This window comes from Lichenostomus cassidix, chromosome 1Aa (assembly GCF_008360975.1).
Source record: "Lichenostomus cassidix isolate B80296 chromosome 1Aa, HeHo_3.0, whole genome shotgun sequence".
NCBI lineage: Eukaryota > Metazoa > Chordata > Aves > Passeriformes > Meliphagidae > Lichenostomus > Lichenostomus cassidix.
The window spans coordinates 48,577,587-48,599,941 of NC_139480.1; the positions used below are offsets into that span (position 1 = coordinate 48,577,587).

Genomic DNA, 22,355 nt, shown 5'->3' on the forward strand with positions numbered 1-22,355 from the left:
GGAGATCCCCAAGTCCATGCCAGTGGAATTTTCAGTGCTTTCTAAAGAGTGTTTTCTACACTGTGCCCACGAGAGGTGGATGAAAAGGAAGGGAAAGAGAGGAGGAGAGGAGAGGAGAGGAGAGGAGAGGAGAGGAGAGGAGAGGGAGAGGAGAGGAGAGGAGAGGAGAGGAGAGGAGAGGAGAGGAGAGGAGAGGAGAGGAGAGGAGAGGGAGAGGAGAGGAGAGGAGAGGAGAGGAGAGGAGAGGAGAGGAGAGGAGAGGAGAGGAGAGGAGAGGAGAGGAGAGGAGAGGAGAGGAGAGGAGAGGAGAGGAGAGGAGAGGGCTAAACATAATTTAGAGAGACTCAACTGCTGGGAGTCAAGAATAAATAGTAAAAAGTCAGGTTGAACTGTCACCCTCCCACAGCCTCAGAAACTGTGGATCCTGTTTGGAGAAGCAAAAGCAGTAAAAAGAGACAGCAGTCAAGGAAACAGGGAATAAGACAAGGAAAGACAAAATACAGCCATTAGAGAGAGAGAGCAAAGAAAGGAAGGGGGAAGAAAAGGAGAGAGAAAAAATTACAAAAGCAGAGTGCAGGGAGAGAGGTCTGGCACTACACTGATGAATGCAGCATGCCCGCCACAAGATAGAATATCTTCCCTTGATCTGAGAAGCTTCACAAGCTTTTCAGTGCAGTTCTAAGCAATTCTGAAAAAAAAAACCCAGAAATTTGGAGCCTACAGTGTGTATCACAACAATAAACATCCAGCCCTTCAAATCTGAAGGGACTGAGGAACAGGAGGGGACATGTTCCACCCTGAGTGACTGAAGCAGGGACATGCACGATAAGGTTGGGCTGTGCCAGCAGAGGACAGAGCAGGCAGGATCTGCAGCAGCAGCAGCAGGCAGTGCTGCCCCAGCTCCCCCAGCTCTGCTCTGCACCAAGCAGCACAGACAGCCTCTAACAAGGCCTGCCTAAGGCAGCAAAACCCATGATGTCCCCAGCCCACCTCCTGTCTGTCTCCAAACCCTTAATAATTGATGACAAGCATAACTGGCTAAACTTCGCTGCACTCCGAGCCAGCTCTGGGGCTTGTAAACATTTTAAGGAGTAGAGAGGCTGGGAACAAAACACAGAGCCTTCTACCTGATTGCCACTGCTTTGAAAGTAGCCATGTTCAGCAGCCACTGACATTCCCCAATTTCACATCTACACAGCTTTAGGACACATCAGCTCTCAGCTCTAGTGCAACCTCTTCTCTGTGTATTTTCAAGCTCTTTACATGAGAAATCAATAATTCCCCTGTAACCAGGGTAAAATACATCCTCCCTGGAAGAAACAACACTTTATTTCATCAAAGACCACAATATTTCCAGAACTGAGAACCACCACTTCCTTTTTACAAATTCCTCTAGTTAAAGAATGTTATACACTGAACCTTGCCCCAAAATACTCATTTCAGTTTCTGTCCATTTTCTCTGTATTCAGAAGGGTGAATTTCTCAGATTCTGGCATGGAAGACCTGTATTTCTGACTAAAACACAAGAGAAAGCCACAAAGCAGGAAACAAACCACGTTAGGAAGGAATAAAGGGTAAATTGAAAGCCAAAAGTGAAACAAAAGAAGGTCAAGTGTCAACAGGGAGGTCAGTTTGCAATTGAAAAGGGAAAGATCAATTCTAGAAGCACAAAAGGGGGAAAAAAAGATAAGTTGAAGTCCAGAGGCAAGAAAATAAAAAACTAAAGTCAACAAGTAACAGTCCAGCAGCTTGAAGCTGATTTGAAAGGAAAACAAAGGTCCTGGTAAACTTGGAGGCTCAGATGTTGATGTAAGTCTCATCAAACCCATCACTAACAGTGATTTTTCTGGCCACAAAAACCTTGTGACACCAACTGTGTATTATATGCAAATTATTACTTGCAAAGTGCTTTCTTCTGCTATTCTAAGTACTGAAGAAAGACTTGTTTGGTTTTTGGTTTTTTTCCCAAGTAAACCATTTCTGTTCTTAAAAGTATTTCCTCTAGCTACAAAGTGGCCTTTTAGAGCACCAGCAGAGCTACTGATGCTTGTTCTCTTCCCATTTGGAGCAAAAGAAAACAACAGGTAGAGGACAAGGTTATGTTGAGAGCTGCTAAATCTTTGTGCCTCTTTATCTCCTCTGTACAGGATGTCTTGTTCAGGGGCAGAGTTCATTTCTTAGTAAGAGTTCATTTCTTACTACAGCATCTTGTACAGTGGGAAGCTGATTTAATCTTAACCTGCTCTAACATTATCTGCAGAAGCTGTGCAAGGCAGAGCCAGATTCTTGGTGACCTGGAACAGGTCAGTGAAATGTGAATGGAAGAGGTAGGTGTCTGCACTGGATTAAAAAAAATAAATAAATAAAACAGAATAAAAGACTTTCTGTCAGTCTAAAGTAACTAGACACTTATCCATGCAAGTGTATGGATCAAAGCATTGCTCAGCCCTTGTTCAGATTCAGTAGGCTGGAAAGTGAAATTGCTTTTCAAAGGCATGTCACACTGTTAAAGGACAAAGGTTCCTATGCACTTGAGGTACAGGGCAGGCAGTGATCCATGGCTCTTTGTAGGAACAGTGACCACAACACAAAATGCTTCAAGTTGGCAAAAACAGCTAAATATTAATTGCAGCAGTGTTGGGTATTGCCGTTCAAGAGAAAATACAGAATACGGGAAGTGGTAAAACTAGACAGGTGCTGAAAGCAAAGCACATTCCATAATCCACATGTGAAGAAACATACTGAGGTGAAAATCTGTCATACATCAGCTTGAAAATCAGTCTGATTCATTTTGGAAGAGACAATACAGATATATGTGTCAGTGTGGACAGTACCAAGTATTCCGACATCAGGATTCCATTTCCCAAAATCATAAAACATGGCGCTTTTTTAATCCCTAAACTAAATAAATGTTTGTGATTGTTATATTTTACTTCTAATGCTGCCCTCAGCTTCTGTTTTCTCACATCCTTCACAACATTCCTTCAGGCTGAGACTCCTACATAACCCCCTGAATCCAGAAGCTGGAACATAAAGTCTGCAAACAGACAGCTATTACCAACTGCCACAGACAGGAGTATGATTAGAAATTAATATCAGTTATGACTTTGTTAGCATCTGGTACAGAATAATAAGGTGGAACAAGCTAAATCAGATATCTTCCAGTGCCTGGAATAATAGGGAAAAGAATAGTCACTCCAAGATGAACCAGGAACTTTATCCACATATTCAAGCAGGAGAAAATTACCATTTTTCAATGCCATAAGAAAGCAAGCAGAAAATAAACTGATAATATTCACATATGGAAGTTACTTAAAACTCCAACTGATCTGTAGGCTGGGTTATTAGTACTTGAAAAGCCAGCTACCCACTGAGGCATGAGATTTAAAGAAAGCTATAAAACATGAACATTAGTGTCAGAAAGCTTTCGAAGACAGCTTAAATCTCAGAAAGAAAGGCATTCTCAATCTGAAATGCAGCACCTATGGTTTTTACCATCCAAACTCAGATTATTCAGGCTCTAAGATAGTGATTTATTTGGATGTTATACATTTAAATGAAGACCATTTGGCATTCATTCTGTCCCCGAAGTGCTTCAAAGAGCTAACTGAACTGATTTTTGAGGGATTGCAAAGTGATGAAATTTTAATTTTATTCATCTTGGATGAAATTTTAATTTGAATAGAGGCCTTAAAACAGTATAATGAAATACTGACTTTTTTTTTTTTTACTGACATAGACAAAGTCTCATAACATAAAAATTTTAATAGTACATACTAGTCTGGAAAAAGCTATTTGTAGAGTCTGCTCAACTGCTTCCAACAGAGACTGAGTAAAAGAAAGGCACAGTTAAACATATATATCATGATGGCATAAGAAGCATATCACCACTGAGAGACTGATAAAGCTATGGAAGCTCCTGCAAGGAGAAATACAGCATTTCATATGCTGTGCTCAGCATCAAGCACATTTATCAGAAGCAGGTAGTTGACTTGATCTATGGTCAGCAGAGGATATTTTATAGTTTATGACATGTAGAAGAGATTAAGTGATCCAAATGCCTACATTCTACAACTATGCAGAGTTAAAGTAACATATCCAACACAAGCAAAATCCAGTTCATACTAAGAGATGATAGTACATTCCTAACACAAGACAAAAAAATTATCTTGTTTAGCAGTGCAGGGAAAAGATGTGAGCATAATTCTCTATTAAATCAAGGAGAAAGGGAAGACTCTGCACGTCTGTCTGAGGAGAGTGACAAGTGTTGGTTGTCCCAGAGCCACCCAGCAGAGACAGGACAGATGCTGAAATCACCATCTCTGGTAAGAGCAAGCACAGCTGCAGCCAGAACGCAGTCAGGAGAAACATCAACAATCATGCCCTGAGAAAAGCTGGCAGATCCTGTGAAAAGGAGACAAAGAAATGTAATGTATTAGTAATAGGTACGTGATTTCATAAAGCGTTAAAAACTCCACAGCCTGTGTTAGACCATGATCTTTGGACACAGATCCAAACCTGGGGAATATGTCAAACCACAAAGTGTGCATCCATTTAACTTCTTGGTGAACTAACCAGCTCCAAGAGCCTGACCAGACTGTGAGGCAGGAGGCTGTGAATGCAGTTTAAGGAAGTGCCTTGCCTTCCCTCTTCAGCAAAGTGACCCCTGTGCACTCATTAAATTTTATTCTGCAGGTAATTGCTGACTGAAATCACAGCAAGTCTGCACCCAGCCTTGCTGGTCAAAGGAGGAGTTGCCTGCATTATGGTTCCTTGCTATTGAAGGCATTTAATAGGAAGGGAGTCAGGTTTTCTGAGAGACCTACATAACTGAGAGCATTATTAATTGGCACAACAGAAATGGAAATAAGGTGGTATTGGTAATGGTTTGCTTTTGAGGTAGAAAAGGAGATATGTTTTCCATGAACAGGATAATAAATAAGTGCAGCTTCTATCACACTAATTAGTTAAACAGGTTTTGCAGTGTTGGTAACAAAGATGTTTTTCATCAGATGCCTGCATAAGGCATTTATGAGGTTACACCATTCTGACACAAAACATGTATAACAATCTACTAGGTGAGCCTAATAAATGATACAAATGTAGTGCTTAATGAGTAGAATAAGCTATCTTGAATATACTACGCAATGTGTAACCACTAACAGCTTACACAGAACCTGTAAATTGTATTTTAGGGGCTAAAAGAGAGCATTTGACTGATAAGGTATTTTTGAGAATGCCTTCCCCATGGCATTGGCAGCTATCATTTATCTCACTCTGACCAAGATGAAGATAATCTGAATATACAAGCAGCAACAACTTTTCTGCTGACTATAACCTTCCCTGTTGCTTTCTTCAATTTCAGCAATAGGCTTGTTACAAAGACACAATAACCTCTTTGTAACTTTGTGAGAGCTTTCACACAACTGGAAGGACAAATCTGACAGGGAATGAGATGAGCAAGTTCAATTTTCCACCAGCTACTAACAGAAAAAAAGAAAATGGAGAAATGGTCTGCTTTACACACACAGTGACCACACCTCCAAAAAAAAATTTAAAAATGCAATTAAAAGAAAAAAAAAAAAAAGGAAGTTCATTAAAGGTAAAATTAATGTGAGAAGTGACATAGTGAACAAGCAGCAAATGGTTAATGTTCCCCAGCCCTGAAGCCAGGAATAGGCACCACGTAAGCCCTGTCCAGAAAAATGTATTATCACCATCGGCAGAAACTGACACAGGATGTCGGTATCCACCCAGGGAGGGGGTCAGAAGAGAAGGAATAATTAAAGACAGGCATTGAGGTGACATCTGCAGGGGCTGGAGAACAATTCCCAGAGAATTACTGTCTTCTAACAAATCGAGGCTTAGCTGTTATCAGTCCCTCTACAGATTATTACTATGAGAAACAATGAGAGCCATTTGTATCCCTTTCTCCCTGCAGGACATGTTTGAGGGAGAATAAACCTCTTTCCTCCTCCAGTGTCAGCTTGTTACTGGCAGCACTGGCTATAATTGAATAAGCTTTATTCAAATGATGGCTAAATTTAGCAGATATTAGCATGAAGTCTCTAGAGGGGTGAAAACTGAAGAAGAAAGCTTAAAACAAATAGACTAAAGTAACGCTGAATAATAGATGAAATTTATGGCAGAGTCAACCTCTCTGTCTGATGAGTCTAGCACAGTTAAATCTGGATTTTGGGAACTTGCTGAGACAAAACATGACACCCTCCCCTTTCATCCTGGCCTGTGATGGCAGGATTCCTTGTGTTGTCCACAAAATCAGGTTCATTACCTGGAGTGTAACAAGCCAATGATTACACACCTAGGAGAGAGTTCACTTATTTATTTCAGAGTTGTGAAATAAATGTGGAGCACTGGGTGCTCGGTGACGTCCCACAAACCAAGCACACCCACCAGGCTTTTCACACCATCATTTATGTGCAGAAGTTCAGAGTCTGTAACTTTCCAATTACAGTCCCTGTGTTGTGATGGGTTAGTAAGGGAAATTACATAAGCCCAGCTAATTTCTGTGCACGCTCAGGGGAAGGGCCTCCACCTGGGCAGGGGTCTTTTTGACCTTTAGGCATGACTTTTAGTATTGTAGAGAACCTACATGGAGCTTGAGGATATTGCCAAGTTAGCAATGTGTACATACACATACATTGACATCTTGATTATCTACATCCTTGATGGTGTTTAGTTCCAGGATACCCTTGAGTAAGGGATACTAAATGCTCTCTGTTCTACTGACACAGAATATCTGACTTGCTAGATCCTTAAAGTTTGTTAATTCCTGGATGTCCTTGACTAAGGGGTGCTGGCTATTCAAAGTGTTCAAAGATCTTGCATCAAAGAACATCCTGACTTAAGATAATCTTGATATTTCACAGATTCTAGTCCAAGTCTCTGTCAAGTCAGGGTCACCTAGAGCAGGTGACAAAGGAACATGTGTCATGTTGAATGTCTCCAGAGACGGAGACCTCACAACCTCCCTGGCCAACCTGCACCAGCGATCTGCCGCCCTCAGCCTGGAGCAGCTCTGCCTCCTTTTGAGGTGACAATTCTGCTTTAGCTCATGGCCACTGCTCTGCGTGCTGTGCTGGACACAGGACACAGCGACAGCGCTGTCCCCGGACACAGCACACAGCGACAGGGCTGTCCCCGGCTCCGGCAGGACACAGCACACAGCGACAGGGCTGTCCCCGGCTCCGGCAGGACACAGCACACAGCGACACGGCTGTCCCCGGCTCCGGCCGGACACAGCACACAGCGACAGGGCTGTCCCCGGCTCCGGCCGGACACAGCACACAGCGACAGGGCTGTCCCCGGGCACAGGACACAGCGACACGGCTGTCCCAAGCTCCGGCCCTGACTGACCGAGCCGGCTTCCCGCCGGGCCGCTTGAGGCGCTGTGGGGCCTGGCCGGGCCGCTCTGGGTCCGCGCCGGAGCTTTGTGGTGCCGGGAGAGAGCGGCGCGGTCATGTCGGCAGCGCTGCTGCGCCGCGGGCTGGAGCTGCTGGAGCCGCCGGGTGAGCCCGCGGGACCGGGGCGGGCGGGCGGAGGGAGGGAGGGAGGCTCCCGGGTGCGGCTGCGGTGACCCCGTCCCTCCTCCCGCTGCAGGCCGGGCAAAGGCGCCGCCGGGAGTCCAGCGGGGTCGGCCCGGGCCCAGGGCGGCGAGGCGCAGGAAGAGGGCAGCGGAGCCCGGCAGGAACAAGGCCACGGTCAAGGGCAGAGTCGTCAAGTCGGCGATAGGTGAGTCCCGACCCTCCACAGCCCTCGCACCGGGGAGCCTTGCGGTGTCCCGCAGCCACGCTGCCAGTCGCTGTATCCATCCATCCATCCATCCATCCATCCATCCATCCCATCCCATCCCATCCCATCCCATCCCACCCCACCCCACCCCATCCTCCTGCACGCCCTCGTGGTGTCGCTCAGCCTCACAGGCTCACCCCTATCCCCTATCCCTGAGTAGCAGCGATGTCTTTCTCCCGGGGCTTTGCTGATCCTCCTGTGTGTCTCCTTGTGAGCTGTCTGGATGAGCGGCTGATGTGTTTTGTCCCTTTCTGCTTTGCCCCAGAGGAGTACCATAAAAAGAAGCCTGTGGATCACTTGAGAGAAAACCTGAAGTACATGTTGAAGGGACGACGTGTTGCAGACAAAGCCATCACAGAACAAGTAAGACTCCAAATAACAAGTTGGTATCTCCTGTTGTCCCAGTGACCAGCAGGTTAACATCAGTGGTTGCCTCTCACTTTTCTTTGGAGGCACTCTGGAAAATAGCAGGGTTCTTGTAGAACAGCAGGGATGCTGCAGGTGAGCTTGAAAAATCTTTGTTTTGTGGTTTGGTCTGGATAACAATGACTGTTGTTTTTCCATCTTTGTATTGTCTGAAGGTTCTTGCTCAGAACAGAGGCAGGAAGTCCAAAGATCAGCCTCCAGAGAAAACAGAAAAGAAGAAGCCTGAAAGCAGTGTGTTTACCGAGGAAGATTTCCGTAAATTTGAGAGAGAATACTTTGGGATACCATAGACATCATGATGAGGATTCCTGCAGCTCCAGTATTTCTGCAGCTTCTCCAGTGTGGCACACAAGCCTGGGCATTTGCTTGGTGTGTTTGAGATGGCACGTGGGGATGTGCCTCTGCTGTCAAGTGCTTCAGTGTTGGACTTGCAGAGCAGCTCTGCATCTGGGCAGGGCTTGTTGCTGGCCAGCTAAAGCCACAGAGGTGCTCTTGGCTCTTAGGTGTGTTTGCCTTATAATTATCTTTCTGCAGCCAGCATGTCTTGCATTCTTAATGTAGAAGGGTGGACCAAGCCAAATAAAAATCTTTCTCCCCTTCCTCAGGATGTAAGGCTTCTGCTACCTGTGTTATTTGGCAGGGAGCATTGAAAGTACTGTGTCTGAATGTTTAGGATCAGCATGAATAAATTTCTGGAAGGGAAGGATGCTTTGAAAGACTGTTAAACTTGAGTAACCCTGCAGTTTGGGTTCTTATTACAGCCCCTGTCAGGTCTGTCAGTCATTGCAAAAACTTTTTATATGTGATTTGATTAAATAATTATTGCAGACACTGTCTCTCTTTGCCTTTGTAATAGTGATTGTTATGACAGGCTACACCTGATGAACCGTGTCACTGCTGTGATCCAAGCATTCCTCTCTTTAGGGTGACTCAGTTGTGTGAATGGCCCCTCTGATTCATGTTGACACATATATTTAATCATCTCTCTGACATGCTTAGGCCTTCAAAGAGTGCAGGGTGGAATGGAGTTGACTCCTCCATTTTGACTGCTCACCATCTTCCCTCTCTTGAAGGAAGAGCTCTCACACAGAGAAAGTTGTCCTTTGGATGTTTATAGCTGAGTGTCCCACCGAGATTTAGCCTTGCCGGGTCCTGTAGCCAGGAGGGCTTGTGACCCAGATGTTAGTCTCAGCATCAAATTAAAATCTGAGCCTGGATTTGTGCTGCCGGGTTGAAGGGAAGTTGTTTTCTTGCAAACTACCAAATTCCCGACTGTAACAAACAGAAGGCCCAGCAGGTGGGAGTGTTGTTGCAGAAACTTCCTTGTTAAACCACTCCAAATGTGCTCCTGGGGAGGTCCTGCTGCTGGCTTTTCCTGCCACTTACCTAAGAATTTGGGGGAAAAAACAGATAAGGAGAAGGATAATGCCAAGCTTTGGTTAAACTCAGATCGTCTGACCTGAGCAGCAGCTGCTTGATGTCAGCACAGGCAGGAATTCACTTATCCCTGCCCTCTGATTACAGTTCCTGGTGCTGTCCTCTTAAGTCTGTGCCTCCTCTGCTGAGCTCTTTTCCTCCTGTCTGCATGGGAGGGAAGGTCACTTGGACGAATGAGATCCAGACAGGGGAAATAGTGATCATACTGAAGTGTGTGTACTGGAAACTGGGTAATAGCACGTGGGAGGGGATTTCTTGTAATAGGATCAAGTTCAACAATCTGCAGCCAAAAGTGGTAAATATAGAACAGTTCAAAGAACAACCACTTTTTTTTTTTTAGTTTGTTCTTCCTTCCAAAATTTAAAAAACGTAAAAGAAAAAAAAATAACTTCTTAAAAGAATGGAAGCACTATTGCTTGAAAAAGTAGTTGAGCAAAATGTGTATTCAGCACATGCTTCCCTAAAACTTCTGCACTGTGTGCTTGCTGCAGTGCATGTGAGCTGGCCTAACACAAGCAGCTCTGTGTGGAGCTGTCATGAGGATAATTAACTGTGTGAAAAAGCTGGCTGTGCCACAACTTGATTGAAAGAGGTACTTTTCTGGGGTCTTGTTTTAAGCCTTCATCTTCAGTATTTGGCATTTCCTATGACCCCACAGAGGTCCTTCATGTCATCTCCTGCTCTTCCTCTACCCATTCCTCCTACGCATCCTTGTTTCCATGGTTGTTCAGCTCCTGGGCTCTTCTCCTGCAGGCTAAGGGAAGCAAAACCATCCTTCCTTGCTCCAGAAAAGGGCAGGAGGGTAATGTGGTTCACTCTCTTTGTACAAAACTCAGCCTGTTTGTTTGCAAATGTAAGCAAACAGGAAAGCTCTTCTTTCAAAGCTAATGAGGAACTTTAAAGTGAGGCCCAGAGCAGTTCTCCATGAGGATAATAACACCCAGATCAGTGGAGTTTCAAGGCTGGGTGGCAGCTCTCATTACTGGCTGGAAATACTATTAGGGCAAACGCAAGTAATCAACATACTTCTTAAGGCATTATGTAGTCAAGGAGGGCAAAGCTACCTGGCAGACTGAATTTTGCCATTTGAAACTAAACTTGATTGTACAGTCAACAGTATCCTTAAACAAATTAAACTCTATTTAGTGGGAGGAAGGAAAAAGAAGCAGAAGGGAATGGTGGCTCTACAGATACCACCAGCAAGGGTAAAGATCTAACATGTTCCAGGCTTGACTTCTCCCTGTCTGGCAGAGCATGAGCTCCTAGGAAAGCAGAGCATTGCCACCTGAACTCTGGGTGGATAAGGACAGGTGGTACCACCTGAAGGGGATGTCTTCAAAGGAGAGGAGCGAACAGGTACCAGCCTGTTGTGTGTGCCTGGTGCTAAGATAAAGCCAGGCACCTTCTCATACTCCCAGCTGCCTGCCTAGCCATGCCCAGAGCATGCCAGCTCTCCAGCTCCATGGCTGTGCTGGATACAGGAGGTGGCTACCTACCTTGGAGCAACCTGCCCCATCCCTGGAAGTGTTCAAGGCCAGGCAGGATGGTGCTTTGAGCAACCTGCTCTAGAGGAAGGTGTCTCTGGCAGAGGGGTTGGAATGAGATGGTCCTTTCCAACCCAAACCATTCTGCAATTCCACATTTGTTCTTTGCAGTCAGACTTTTCTGCCTGGCAGAAGAGAGAAGAGAGGGTTAGGAAAGCAGCAGCTGCCATAGCTGCTGTTCCTAGCTGACCTCCAACCTGTTTCCCACACTGGAAGCTGTCAGGCTGCAGCCCACAACAACCTTTGGAGCTGCTGGACAGCATTTCTTTCCCGCACATCTGCGAGTGGTGGCGCAGGGACGTGTCCCACTGCTGCCAGGCCAGCGCCGCGTGCTTGCTGAGCTCATCAGGCTGCTGGCTCCCTTCCCAGCTCTGCGACACCAGCTGAGCATCCTGCAGCAGAAAATAGAGGGAGCTGAGCTAGGGAATGGTGAGGGTGCCATCTTACAGGGCATCTCCACCCACACGCAGCAGGGAGTCAGAATGGGCGGCGGCAGCAACAGCTTTAATATAAATGCAAATAAAAGCTCTGGAGTGTTATTCATGTGGCAGAACCTTCCCAGGGAAAATGTTTAGAATAGCTCCCAGATGCTCAGCCTTGAGCTCGTTTAGTGTGAATAAGATTCATCCAGCCTCTTAATGGCCTATTGCTCCCTTGTTTTGTGAATGGAAAGCAAAAAAAGGAAATTTGTTCCAGTGGGTACAAGTCTCCACTTCCTTACCACAGAAAGCAACAACAGCTACTACCAGCACTATGTGTGTATTGGAGAGGGGAGGACTGCAAATGTAAACCAAGAAAACATGTTTGTTCAGGACACCAACTTCTTGCCTCTGAAATGACATAGCAGTAACAAACCTGGCTGCCAATGAACTTGCTCAGGCAAATGAGATTGAAAATGCTGAAAAAGCTGTAGGGGAAAATCAAGGGCTGGGGGAGGGTCCTAAAAACCTTTGCCTATCTTACCGTCTGGGGTTTTTTTTCCATTACTGCCTTACATTTCAGTCATGCTGATGATCAATGCAGCATCAGCACCCACAGCACTGAGAAGCTTCTGAATGTCTCAGATAGGGGACTGGCTATTGTAAAAAGGGTGCAGCAGGGCCCTGAATAACTCAGAAAAGTTACAGCAAAAGGAAGTTTCTCATTTTGAGACATAAAGACCCATCAATTCGAGTAGAAATGAGGAGTGTGAAAGAAGGCAGGCTGCCTACTGTCTGCTTACAGCTCAAAATGTGGAACTTCAGCCAAGGCAGGCTGAAGGGTTGGTAGATTTGAGAAGGATTAAAGGTTTGCATGTCTATCCATAGTTACATTAAATAGGATTAACAGAGCCAACCACTAACTGGTGGAGACAGGGGACATAAAAAGCATGACGGTTGCTCTGCAGCTGTCTACAGGGTTACACACACTTTTTTCTGAAGGAATAAGCTGTTGGCAGGGCTAACCAGTAATGTAGCCAAGCTGGTCTGTCCTGAGCTGCACTGTTTGCGTGCCAGCAAGATCATTTATCTCCTTTAATGGGAGGCAGAGACCAGGGCTCTTTCTCCACCTGCCCACAAACTGCAATGGAGATGCTGAGGAGTTTCAGGACTAGGAGATTCTCTGCCCTACATAAATTAAGCTGACACAGCTTCTGCGCCTGGAACTCACTCCCTGCCATTTCTTAAAAGGGTGTGTGCATGCAAAAGAGAGGAACAGAGCAGCTGAAGGAGAAATGAGAGGAGGCTAGCCATCACTTGGAGAATATGCACTGTGTAACAGGGAAACTGGAGCTTGTGGGTGCAGCCAGCTTCATTCAGTGACTTCATTCACTTATGACACTGCATGAGTGCACTGAAAATAATGCAAAGGCAGCATACCTGGGATACCTGAGCAGCCAAAATAGCATTGCCTAGGTCAGGAGACTGAATTCCTTTGTTAATTCACAGGGCATGAAGGATTTCAATGGGAAAGTCAGCAAAGGTGAGCTTATAGTAAGACCCCAATACAACCTTTGCACTGAAAATTAAGAGTAACAGGAGTTTATGTGCTGGACTGCAAGGCTGTGAGTACAGCAGGACAGAAGAATATCCCCAGAAGCTACCTGAACCATACTGAGAAAAAATAAGTATGCACAAGACAGAAATTATTCCTACAGCAAGGACAATAGAGATCCTGGATTTTTTTCTCAGAGTCTTCCTAAGTGAATAGGAAGATTAAAAAAACCTGATATTCTTCTGGCCAAAAATGTATCAATTTCCCACCCCCAAAAAAAGGCAATGAATGAACTATCACTGTGTGAAACTGTATCAGAATAAGTTGCATTTTCTTTCTATGGTCCAGCTCAGGAGCACTGGAGGAGCACTCATCTCCCAAAGGACAGCCTGTCCTTGCAGCTATTTCTGGGCTTTCTGCCAGGGCAAAAGCTATTTGGAAGATTTTATCATCATTCTTTCTTCATTCTCCAACACTGCAGCTGTGGATTTATTTTTGTAAGCGTGCTGCAAAGGTGCATCTGATTCTCCCCACAGGCATGTGAAGAAGTTGTCAGCAGTGATGGTTTCCCCTTCTGCTTTTGAAAGAGAAGGGCATGCACCTGGGTCTCTCTAAAGGCAGGGTGAAGAGGAAGGCAGTTATAAATACTGTGATAACAGCAGAAACAAGCTTGTGAGGAGGGGCTTTGCAAGCAGTGAACTGCAAGAGGTTGTTTGGTTGTGTGGGGCAATATTGGACAGCACAAAATTGGCTGGAGGGATCAGAGCCTGAGGATCATGCTTGCTGTGCATGTGAAGTCTACTTCACTGCCCTTCATTCAGTGGAAAAATAACTGAGACAGAAATCCCATTAGCTGTGCCAACTTCAGATTCAAATAGCTTTTATATAACGCAGATTGGAGGAATTCTGCTGTTTCCAAGGATGTAGAAGATCTAGGCTGCCCTGGGGGTAGGTAAAGCCTGCATTTCATGCACTACAATCTAATTCTGGACATGGTATCATGCTCTATATGCAAGCTGCAAGGATTCAGTTGAAGCACATTTGTGCTGTGAGGCTCTGAGAAAAAGGAGAGAGCTCCTGCAGTTTGCAAAATATAAAATCAGTTACTAGGCAGGAGGCTATCAGACTTTTTATCCTTGTGGGCTGGAATTTTTGACAGCGTCCTGGGTGTTCCTTAACTCCTGTGAAAACCTGGACAAGCTGCTGGACTGCAGAGCCAAGTGGCATGATGCTTGCTGTGCCTAACTCAAGCCTGGAAGAAAAGCCTAGATTTTAAAAAAATGCAGAGGAAGAGTCAGCCCTGATCTCCAGCCCCTGTAAAATCTTAACTAAGTTACTAAGTATGGAAACACAGCGTCATTTCAGCAGGCATTGCATGAGATTGCCATATGGGCTGCCTCTGCAAAGCCACAAGCTCTGAGCCTCGGCAAGCACTGACAGTGCTGACTGCTCTTTAAGGGCAGATTTCTGACTCTCCTGCAAGTTCTATAAAACACACATATGGCTGCAGAGCAAAGCAGCACAGATGTGTCATGCGTTCCTTCTCACCTGCTCCAGCTTTGATCTTCCTTCCCTGGAGTGAGTATAATTTGATGAATTGGAGTTGCATCCTCTCTGCAGGGCTGTAGAAACCAGGATCATGTACTTCCTGGCCAGCTCAGGCACTGCCTCATCTGCCTGCAGAGCATGGACACAAAGAAAAATTGGTTTTAGCCACAAGTGGCTCACACACAGCTCTGCCATGGGGTGGAGAGGGGATAACTGTGCTGACAATCTTTCCAGGCTTCGGGAGAACTGAGTACAAGCAGCAAAACACACGTGCTGCTCCCTCAGCCCTGGCTGCTGCCAGGTGTAAGCAGAAGTTGCTATGACTCTAAGTGAAGAGGTGGTGGTTGCCCTGCAGTGGGAAAGGGGGATCAGTACAAGGAGCAGAATGTTCTGCATAGGGAAGCCACCAGCTCATAGACTCACAGCACTTACTGTTTTCTGAGGCTCAGCTGAGACAAACAGCACTGTCACCTCAGGTGCAAATTTGACCAAAATCTTGGGGCTTTTCTGCCTCTAATTATCCCCATCCCCTGCACGGGGCTCATGCAGCTGATTTGAGTGACACTTTACTTTGGTTTGTCTCCCAAACCACAAGAGATTCCCTTGTCCCTACTTGCAGTTTCCAGGTTGCAGTACATCCCATTCATACAATGCATGGCCATCAGTGCCCTTACCCAGGAGGTCTGGGACTACTCAAACACAGGGAACTCTGCCTCATGAAACCAAGGGGAGGAAATCAACTCCTCAGAAATGATGAGCATGTTCACATGCCAAAGGCATTAAGTGCTGTTAAATGGGGGTATCATGGCAAAAAAGAATAAAAATTAAGCACACACAAAATAGTTAAACATGGCACATCCCAAATCCTAAAGGAATCCAACCACCCCCAACACACAGGTGCTGCTCCAGCACACCAGCACCTACCCTGCACAACTGAGGCAGGGCTAGAGCTGAGCTACTTTTATGGACCAGCTTAGCTGCAGCCTTGACAGAAATCAAATTCGTATCTACAGCTTAAAACCTGACTCATCAGAGGCTGGCTGAAGCAAAGGCTTTTGCACTTCGGTGCAGGAAAAACACCCACCAGAAAGAGCACTGCAGTAACCCCACCCATCCGGCCCGGTTCCCAGCAGTCTGAAGGGACAAGGAAACACCTCCTGCCCGGTTTGGGCATTCAAGAGACCCACAGGCAACATGAGGAACCCAGTGAACACTGATGCTTGGTCTCCTAGCAAGCCGTTTCTTAAACCACTGTTCACTTTGCTATTTTTGTCCTCAGACCCTTTTCCTCCCTTCAGACACAATGCTCAAGCCTGAAAATAAGCACCTCCCACCACATGGTATTACTGACCTTATGTCTTCCATCACCGTGGCTTATCTTCCATCAACTCTCCAAGCTGGATTTTTTGAACAGGTTTACACAATTTGCTGCTGAAAACCGAGGCACCTCAGTGCAATCCCCTCACTTTAGAATAAATGTGAATTTTTGAAGGAGACAGGTCAACTGTGACACTTTATTATATAAACACTCCAATTCAAGACACTTTGTGCACCTGCACCACATCCACCACCCAAAACAAGCAGAGGAAGTGTCGCGCTTCACTCTGCAACAGTTTTTGTGCTTTTCTTACACCCAGGTGTGGTTCAAGTCATGCTGGTTTTACAGGTACCACTCATCACACACCATCATTGCACATTTACTACAAAATTATTTATTAGACAGCAATACACAGCTTTAGCAGGAAGCTTATTTACATGCACATCAACACTGCTGACTACCCTACTCGGGGACTCTAGTTCTTTTGCCCTTGGCCTTGCGGACCTCTTCTATCAGATCTTTTAAGTACTGAATCTCCTTACTAAGGGAATCTGCTTTCTCCTTCAGAGCCTGGTTCTTCTGCTCCAACTCTCTGCACTCCCCAGACAGTGCCTCCTGTTCCGCCCTCTTCTTCTGCCGGTAACGCGTGGCAGCCGTCTTATTCTGCTCCATCTTTTTCAGTTTCTTATCTATTTTCTTTTCTCCTTTCACCTTTGCTGACACTACCTTCTCTGCAGGGTGATCATATGGTTTGGACCGCACAGAGCCACAGGGGGCATCTGCAGGGAACTGGTTGCCATTGGGGGATCCATTGGGGGATCCAAGTGAATTGGTGGGGCTGTGTTGGGGGGTCCCCAGGTAGGAGTCTGGGCTCATGCATATTCCACTATCATCTGAGTGGTTCTCATCCTCTTTCTCAGACTTGGTGATCACCACCACAACAGCAGGGCACTCCCGCTTTCTTTCTCCTTCCAGAACATCCACTTCACTACCTAGTTCTAAACTAAATGAGTGGTCTGGAGTGGAAGTCAGAGACCCTGGGGAGAGGGGAAAAGACCAAAGGGAAGCCAGTGGGGCCACTGGATCTGCTCCAGCTGGGGATTCAGGGAGATGGGTGATTACGTTATTTATCAGTGGAAGTTCTTTGTTGTGTAATTCCTGGATGGCAGCGTTATATAGATCACACGTGTCTTCCAACGTGGCCATCAGCTCGTCTGGTGAGACGGTGGCTTCCAGATGTTCCATACCTAACAGGGCATCAAAATCAAATTCCTTCAGATCCATCTTCTCCACCATCCACTCCATGCCAGAGAAGGCATCCTCTGCACAATGAAAAAAATTGCCACTTCAGTAAATTACCCAACGTAACTCAAACTTTTGAAAACCATCTAGCAGCTCATAATTCAACATCTTCCCTGATGTATTAGCCCAAAATGTGTAAACTATCAGAAAAAATACTCTTCCACTGAGCTCCTAGAGACTTCAGGGTACTATGTAAGCAGCTTGTAAGACATTCTAACCCTAATAGTTAAAACCAGAAGAATTCAGGAACATTTGCAACACACAACCATGCTTTCTTCCTGTTACCTCTGCCAAGGAACAGTGCCATTGGCATCTGCTTTGTTACTGAAGGCCAACACAAGTGTCACTTTACCATAACCAACAATTCTGTGTTGTGTAAGCAGCATAATACACAGCTTTCCAAGCTGAGGTAATGCATTTGAGACTGCCTTCAGATTTATGAAAACCTAGCAATTTATTTCCAACTGGAATGTCACTGTGGTATTATGTAATTGGTGCCCTTTGCAGAAATAAGTAATACCTTACCCTGGCTGCTATCTATGGTGTTGACTAAACTGTCCACAGCAAGCCAATTGGAGGAGACTGCCTTAGCCTTGTCGCTGGAGAACCCATGCGAACAGAGGGGCTCGGCCACCTCCAGGTAGTCATCTAGGAGTCCCAGACTTTCCTCAGCCACCGAACACGGCTGGCTGAAGGGGGATATTGTATCCCCCAACAGCATCTCGTTGTTCAAGAAGCTCATTTTCGTCAGCTTTTAACGCTTTGACGTCGAAGGATGTAGACAAGTACAGGGTCTTTTCGTCGACTACAGCAATGCTGCTGTGCGATGCCTTGAAAAACCTGCGAACAGAACTCCAACTGATCAGCATTCGCTCTGCCCAACATAGCAACCATTTAAAGCAGCGGCACCTCAAGAAGCGATGCAGAAATTTACGGATTGTCTCACTTCTTTATTTCGGCGCTGCCTCCCTCAGGCCGGGCAGGCCGGCCCCGCCCACCCGCCGCCATTTCGCGCTCCCCCCCGCCGCCATCTTGTGTCTGCCACGTTTCCAGCGCGGCTCTGCACCGCCGATGGCCAGGGCAGGCTGAACGCTACGCTACTGTTATTTAACATTAGAACTGCTGCCAAATTAGTAACAACCCCCATTCGTCTATCTCTGGGATTATGCCTTGTTCTCAAAACCCTAAAACCCCTAATGCCCCATTTCCCTTTAAGTACAGCAGCATTTTCCCCTCACGGGGGCAAACAAACCCTCCTCAGGAATATGCCTTGACTCCCATAAAAACCCTATGAGAAAAATATTAAGTAATAAAAATCCTAGACTTCTTGAAATAAAGGTTTCTCGAACGACAGGAAACATAAGCGTGCCTCATGAATTCTTTCGGAATGGCATTTCCTGCTATTTCTGACGCTCGCCGCACCCGGAGATGTTGAGCCCTACAAGGATGTCCCTCCGTCGTCCCCCCCCACCCCCCCCCCCCCCATTTTCGCGCAGCTAGGTATTTTATGTATGATTTTAATAGACCTATCTCATCTCCCCCCGCTCGCGGTGAAATACCAACTACCACCACACGCGTGGTAAACCCACCCCAGAAGCCCACTTAAAGAGGTTAAGAGGGAACTATCAACACAAAGGAGAAGGGGCAGCCGTCCCTCACACACGATACTCACGCCATGGTTGCAGATGCCGGGGGTGTGCTGTGGCCGCCGCCGCTGCTGCTGCGCCTGCTGCACTGGCCGATGCCGCCGCTGGCCCTGCCGCCTTAAAGAGCCATGGCGGCCAGGGGAGGGGGGCTGCTCGTGTCCGCGCCGCGCGGGAGGTGCTGCGCGCACTGACACCGACACTCACACAACCCAGCAACGGGGAACAATGAGGTGGCAGCGCCCGCTCTCCGCCCTTATATATGAGCCACCTTTAGCCACACTGCATGCGGCTAAGGTATCCTTCCGCCAAGCGTCACCTGCCTGTCTCCAGCACCTATCGCCCTGCGGCCTGTCTTTCTGTGCTTCTCTCCTACCGTTCTGCTACGAGTTAAACACAGGAGCCGCCGACAAGACACCACGGCTCCACGACGGGGCAGCTGTGGAGGGACTATATGATGTATACATCCGCGCCGACCCCTGGCCGGGCGCGGCTGCGCCACGTGACCGGGCGGCGGAGGACGCTCCCCCCGCACCGCCGGCGGGGAGCGCTGGGGGGGGAATTTTACCCGCCAACAAAGACGCGGAGCTCGCGCCGAAGACGTCACGCAGCTCGCCACGTGGGAAGGGCGGCGCTCATTGGCTACGGGAGAGCCGTTGCCGTGCACCGCGAGCTGCCATTGGCCAGCGCCCGGAGGAGACCAATGCTGAGGGGAAGGGGGGAAGAAGGAGCGGCGGGGCCGGGAAATGGCCGCCCGGGAGGGGGAGGCGCGGGAGCGGGGCGAGAAGGAGAAGCCGGGCAGGGAAACGGCGCCCGCGCATCGCAGCCCTGCGTTTTCCCTGACATGCCTCTCTTGAAGCAACACACGCTTCCCACTTTGATTTCCAATGGCCCCTTTTGTTCCGTGCACAAAGCCCCGCTGAGGTCAGGCGGGAGCTGTGGGCTGCTCCCCAGGCTGAGGCGCTGGCATGGCGCCCCTGAGGCGGCTGCCCGCCATGACCTCCTGCTGCCTTAGATAACACACTGCCTTCCCTCCCTGCCTGCCCCGCACATGCAGCGCGTAGATTAGGGGCTCTCCGGGGCTGTGTGTGTGCGTGCAGGGGGAGTCTGCCCGCAGCCTGCGGGTCTCACAGCGGCCATGGCGCCGCACCGACGGAAAGAGGCTTCTGAGGAGAGCGGCTGCCGAGCCGCGCCTCTGGGCAACCGAGAGCATCAGTGTAACCAGTGCCTTCAACCCATGCAAGGGCTGAAAATTAACTTGGTTACTCCACAACTGAGGAATGACAATGTCCTCTCCTGCCATGCAGTTTCACGTTGATGTAGTTGCTTCTCTGTACTCTGCGCTGACATAACTGGACTGGTGTGAGCATAAATTGATCACCTACAGAGCCCCGCGGTTATTAAGGGCAGTGTCACCTTGGACAGCTTTCAAAATGCGGTTTCGCTGTTAACCTGATCCAAATCTACTTGCTTCCAGGAAAGAAGTCAGACCTCTTCCCCCACCCTGTTCCGGCTAAACAGTTTCACCAGCTGGCCTGTCCCCCACTGAGACAGCTCACAACAGGAAACTGACAGGGGTCAACAGATTTCCCCTGGCTTCAGTTCCTTCTGCATCCTTTCAGTGGGGTCACACGAGCACCGGACAGCTTCGGTGAGCTGGGAGTTTCGGTACCTGTGTCCTTCCTCACTGTGCCAGAATTACCCGGCTGCAAAAGGTTGAAATTCCACGTTGCCAGCCTCACGGCACCATCAGCTCTGAGAGCTGCCGCTCACCTATTCAAACACCGTCCTGTGGCTCCGCTTGCTCTCAGCTATTTCTGCAAAAGGCTCCACTATTTTCCAGTTCGGGCCTCAGTAGCATTTGTGTAAAGCCATAGCCATCACTGCGTTTGCTCAGGTTTAACTGCCTGGAATGTCTTAAACAACTTGACTGATAGTTTGTAAGGATGGGGTGTGACCCAGTTTCTACCTTTAGCAGTCTGGTCTTAGCATTGTCACTACAAAGTGGGGTATGTCACTGTAACACATCTGTAACGTGAGCACTAGCTGCTGAATTGAAAAGGGCAATCTTCTCTCTGTTGGTTTGTTGCTATTTTATTTTGGTTTCCTTCCTTCCTTCCTTCCTTCCTGCCTGCCTTCCTGCCTTCCTGCCTTCCTTCCTTCCTTCCCTCCTTCCTTCCCTCCTTCCTTCCCACCCTCCCTCCCTCCTTTTCTCTCTTTCTCTCTTTTTGTTGTCTAGATGCAAGTACAGAATCTGGAATGACTCATTAAAATAGTGGAGGCAGAGAAAAATGTCCTCCAATGCCAAAAAAACACCACAGTAGCAGTTGAGCAGTCTAAGATAACTGTTCTGATAAATACACCACAGAGGAGGCAGATCTTGCTTCAAAACAAAATTGAGAGGATGCAGCAGCTTCTAAAGAAGCCAGGTGGGTGATTGGCTGTGTGGATGGGGGGACAGAACTTCCATGTCCTCACTGGCTAGGGGAGAGCTCTCCCATCCACTGCCATGCCTGCTTTCCCCTCCTTGAAGTGAAAAGAAAAGGGCGATTGTATGGCCATAATACCAACTAAATAAACAGAAATGCACCCAATACACATACACCCAATCCTTCATCATGAAAAGATAATTATAGATTTCTCTGGAAGGACTCTGGGTATGTGTGCGCAAGAATCACGTAAGCAAAAATGAAGCATGCAATGAGGAACTTAACCCAGATCTGCCTGTTTCCTGGCTGCCTGCTTTCCCTTTTGTGTGTGAACTGAGGTGGAAATTTTCTGTATTATGTGTTCCAGACAGATTTTTTTGTAACAATCTCCAATCCAGAAAGTGAAATCAAGTAACCAGAAGCTGGGCATTTAGAGAAAAACATATTTTTCCCTGTTTCCTGCAGGACTGCAGAATAACTGTTGTTACATCATTTTATGAATTATAACCCTAATTCCTTCACAAATTATCTTTCTTCTTTTGCAGATATTATGTCAGAGATGTCTCCACTGTAGCTTGAGTTTTTGACCAAGCTAGAAGACATTTCTTTAAGCGCAAGTAACAATTTTTTGGGAATTTTTGTACCAAAAAAAATTACAAGTCTATTCTAAGCAGAGGACTACTAGCTACCCTCTACTAACTCAAAAGTGTCTAAAAAAGTCTTCCTTCCCAATATTACATAATACATTTGTGGCTCAGAGACTGAGCAGCTCTGAAGAAAATTTAATTTACAGCACAAAAAGATGGCTTCTGAGGGAACATCAATTTGTGTGCACGGTGAGTGAAGTCCTGCTGTTCCATTAACAGCTTTATCACCGTGGATGTTATTTTGCTGCCCTGGGTACCTTGGCAAAGAGAGCTCC

General features: G+C 47.0%; 2 protein-coding genes and 2 long non-coding RNA genes across 6 annotated transcripts; 1 reads left to right on the forward strand and 3 right to left on the reverse strand.

Moving 5' to 3' along the window:
- Positions 1-335: 335 nt before the first annotated feature.
- On the reverse strand, positions 336-15,127 carry LOC146443733 (uncharacterized). 3 transcript variants are annotated; one of them, XR_014849282.1, is made up of 4 exons: positions 11,461-11,607; positions 11,172-11,344; positions 4,243-4,404; positions 336-688 (listed from the first exon to the last, which is right to left on the reverse strand). It is a non-coding gene; the product is annotated as an uncharacterized LOC146443733 (long non-coding RNA). The 3 variants fall into 3 exon arrangements; XR_014849281.1 differs by lacking the exons at positions 336-688; positions 11,461-11,607 and adding an exon at positions 14,742-15,127 and having other exon boundaries at positions 1,223-4,404; XR_014849280.1 differs by lacking the exon at positions 336-688 and having other exon boundaries at positions 1,223-4,404.
- On the forward strand, positions 7,392-9,067 carry RPS19BP1 (ribosomal protein S19 binding protein 1). The gene is made up of 4 exons (XM_085048717.1): positions 7,392-7,529; positions 7,621-7,752; positions 8,078-8,175; positions 8,394-9,067. Exons 1-4 carry the CDS (start codon positions 7,481-7,483, stop codon positions 8,526-8,528), a joined length of 414 nt encoding a protein of 137 aa, XP_084904843.1. The 5' UTR covers positions 7,392-7,480; the 3' UTR covers positions 8,529-9,067.
- On the reverse strand, positions 8,134-9,990 carry LOC146443735 (uncharacterized). Its single transcript, XR_014849283.1, has 2 exons — positions 9,698-9,990; positions 8,134-9,624 (listed from the first exon to the last, which is right to left on the reverse strand). It is a non-coding gene; the product is annotated as an uncharacterized LOC146443735 (long non-coding RNA).
- Positions 15,128-16,430: 1,303 nt separating the features above from the next.
- On the reverse strand, positions 16,431-19,219 carry ATF4 (activating transcription factor 4). The gene is made up of 3 exons (XM_085048718.1): positions 19,034-19,219; positions 17,887-18,201; positions 16,431-17,381 (listed from the first exon to the last, which is right to left on the reverse strand). The coding sequence occupies exons 2-3, from the start codon at positions 18,101-18,103 to the stop codon at positions 16,522-16,524; spliced, it is 1,077 nt and encodes a 358-aa protein (XP_084904844.1). The 5' UTR covers positions 18,104-18,201; positions 19,034-19,219; the 3' UTR covers positions 16,431-16,521.
- Positions 19,220-22,355: the final 3,136 nt, after the last annotated feature.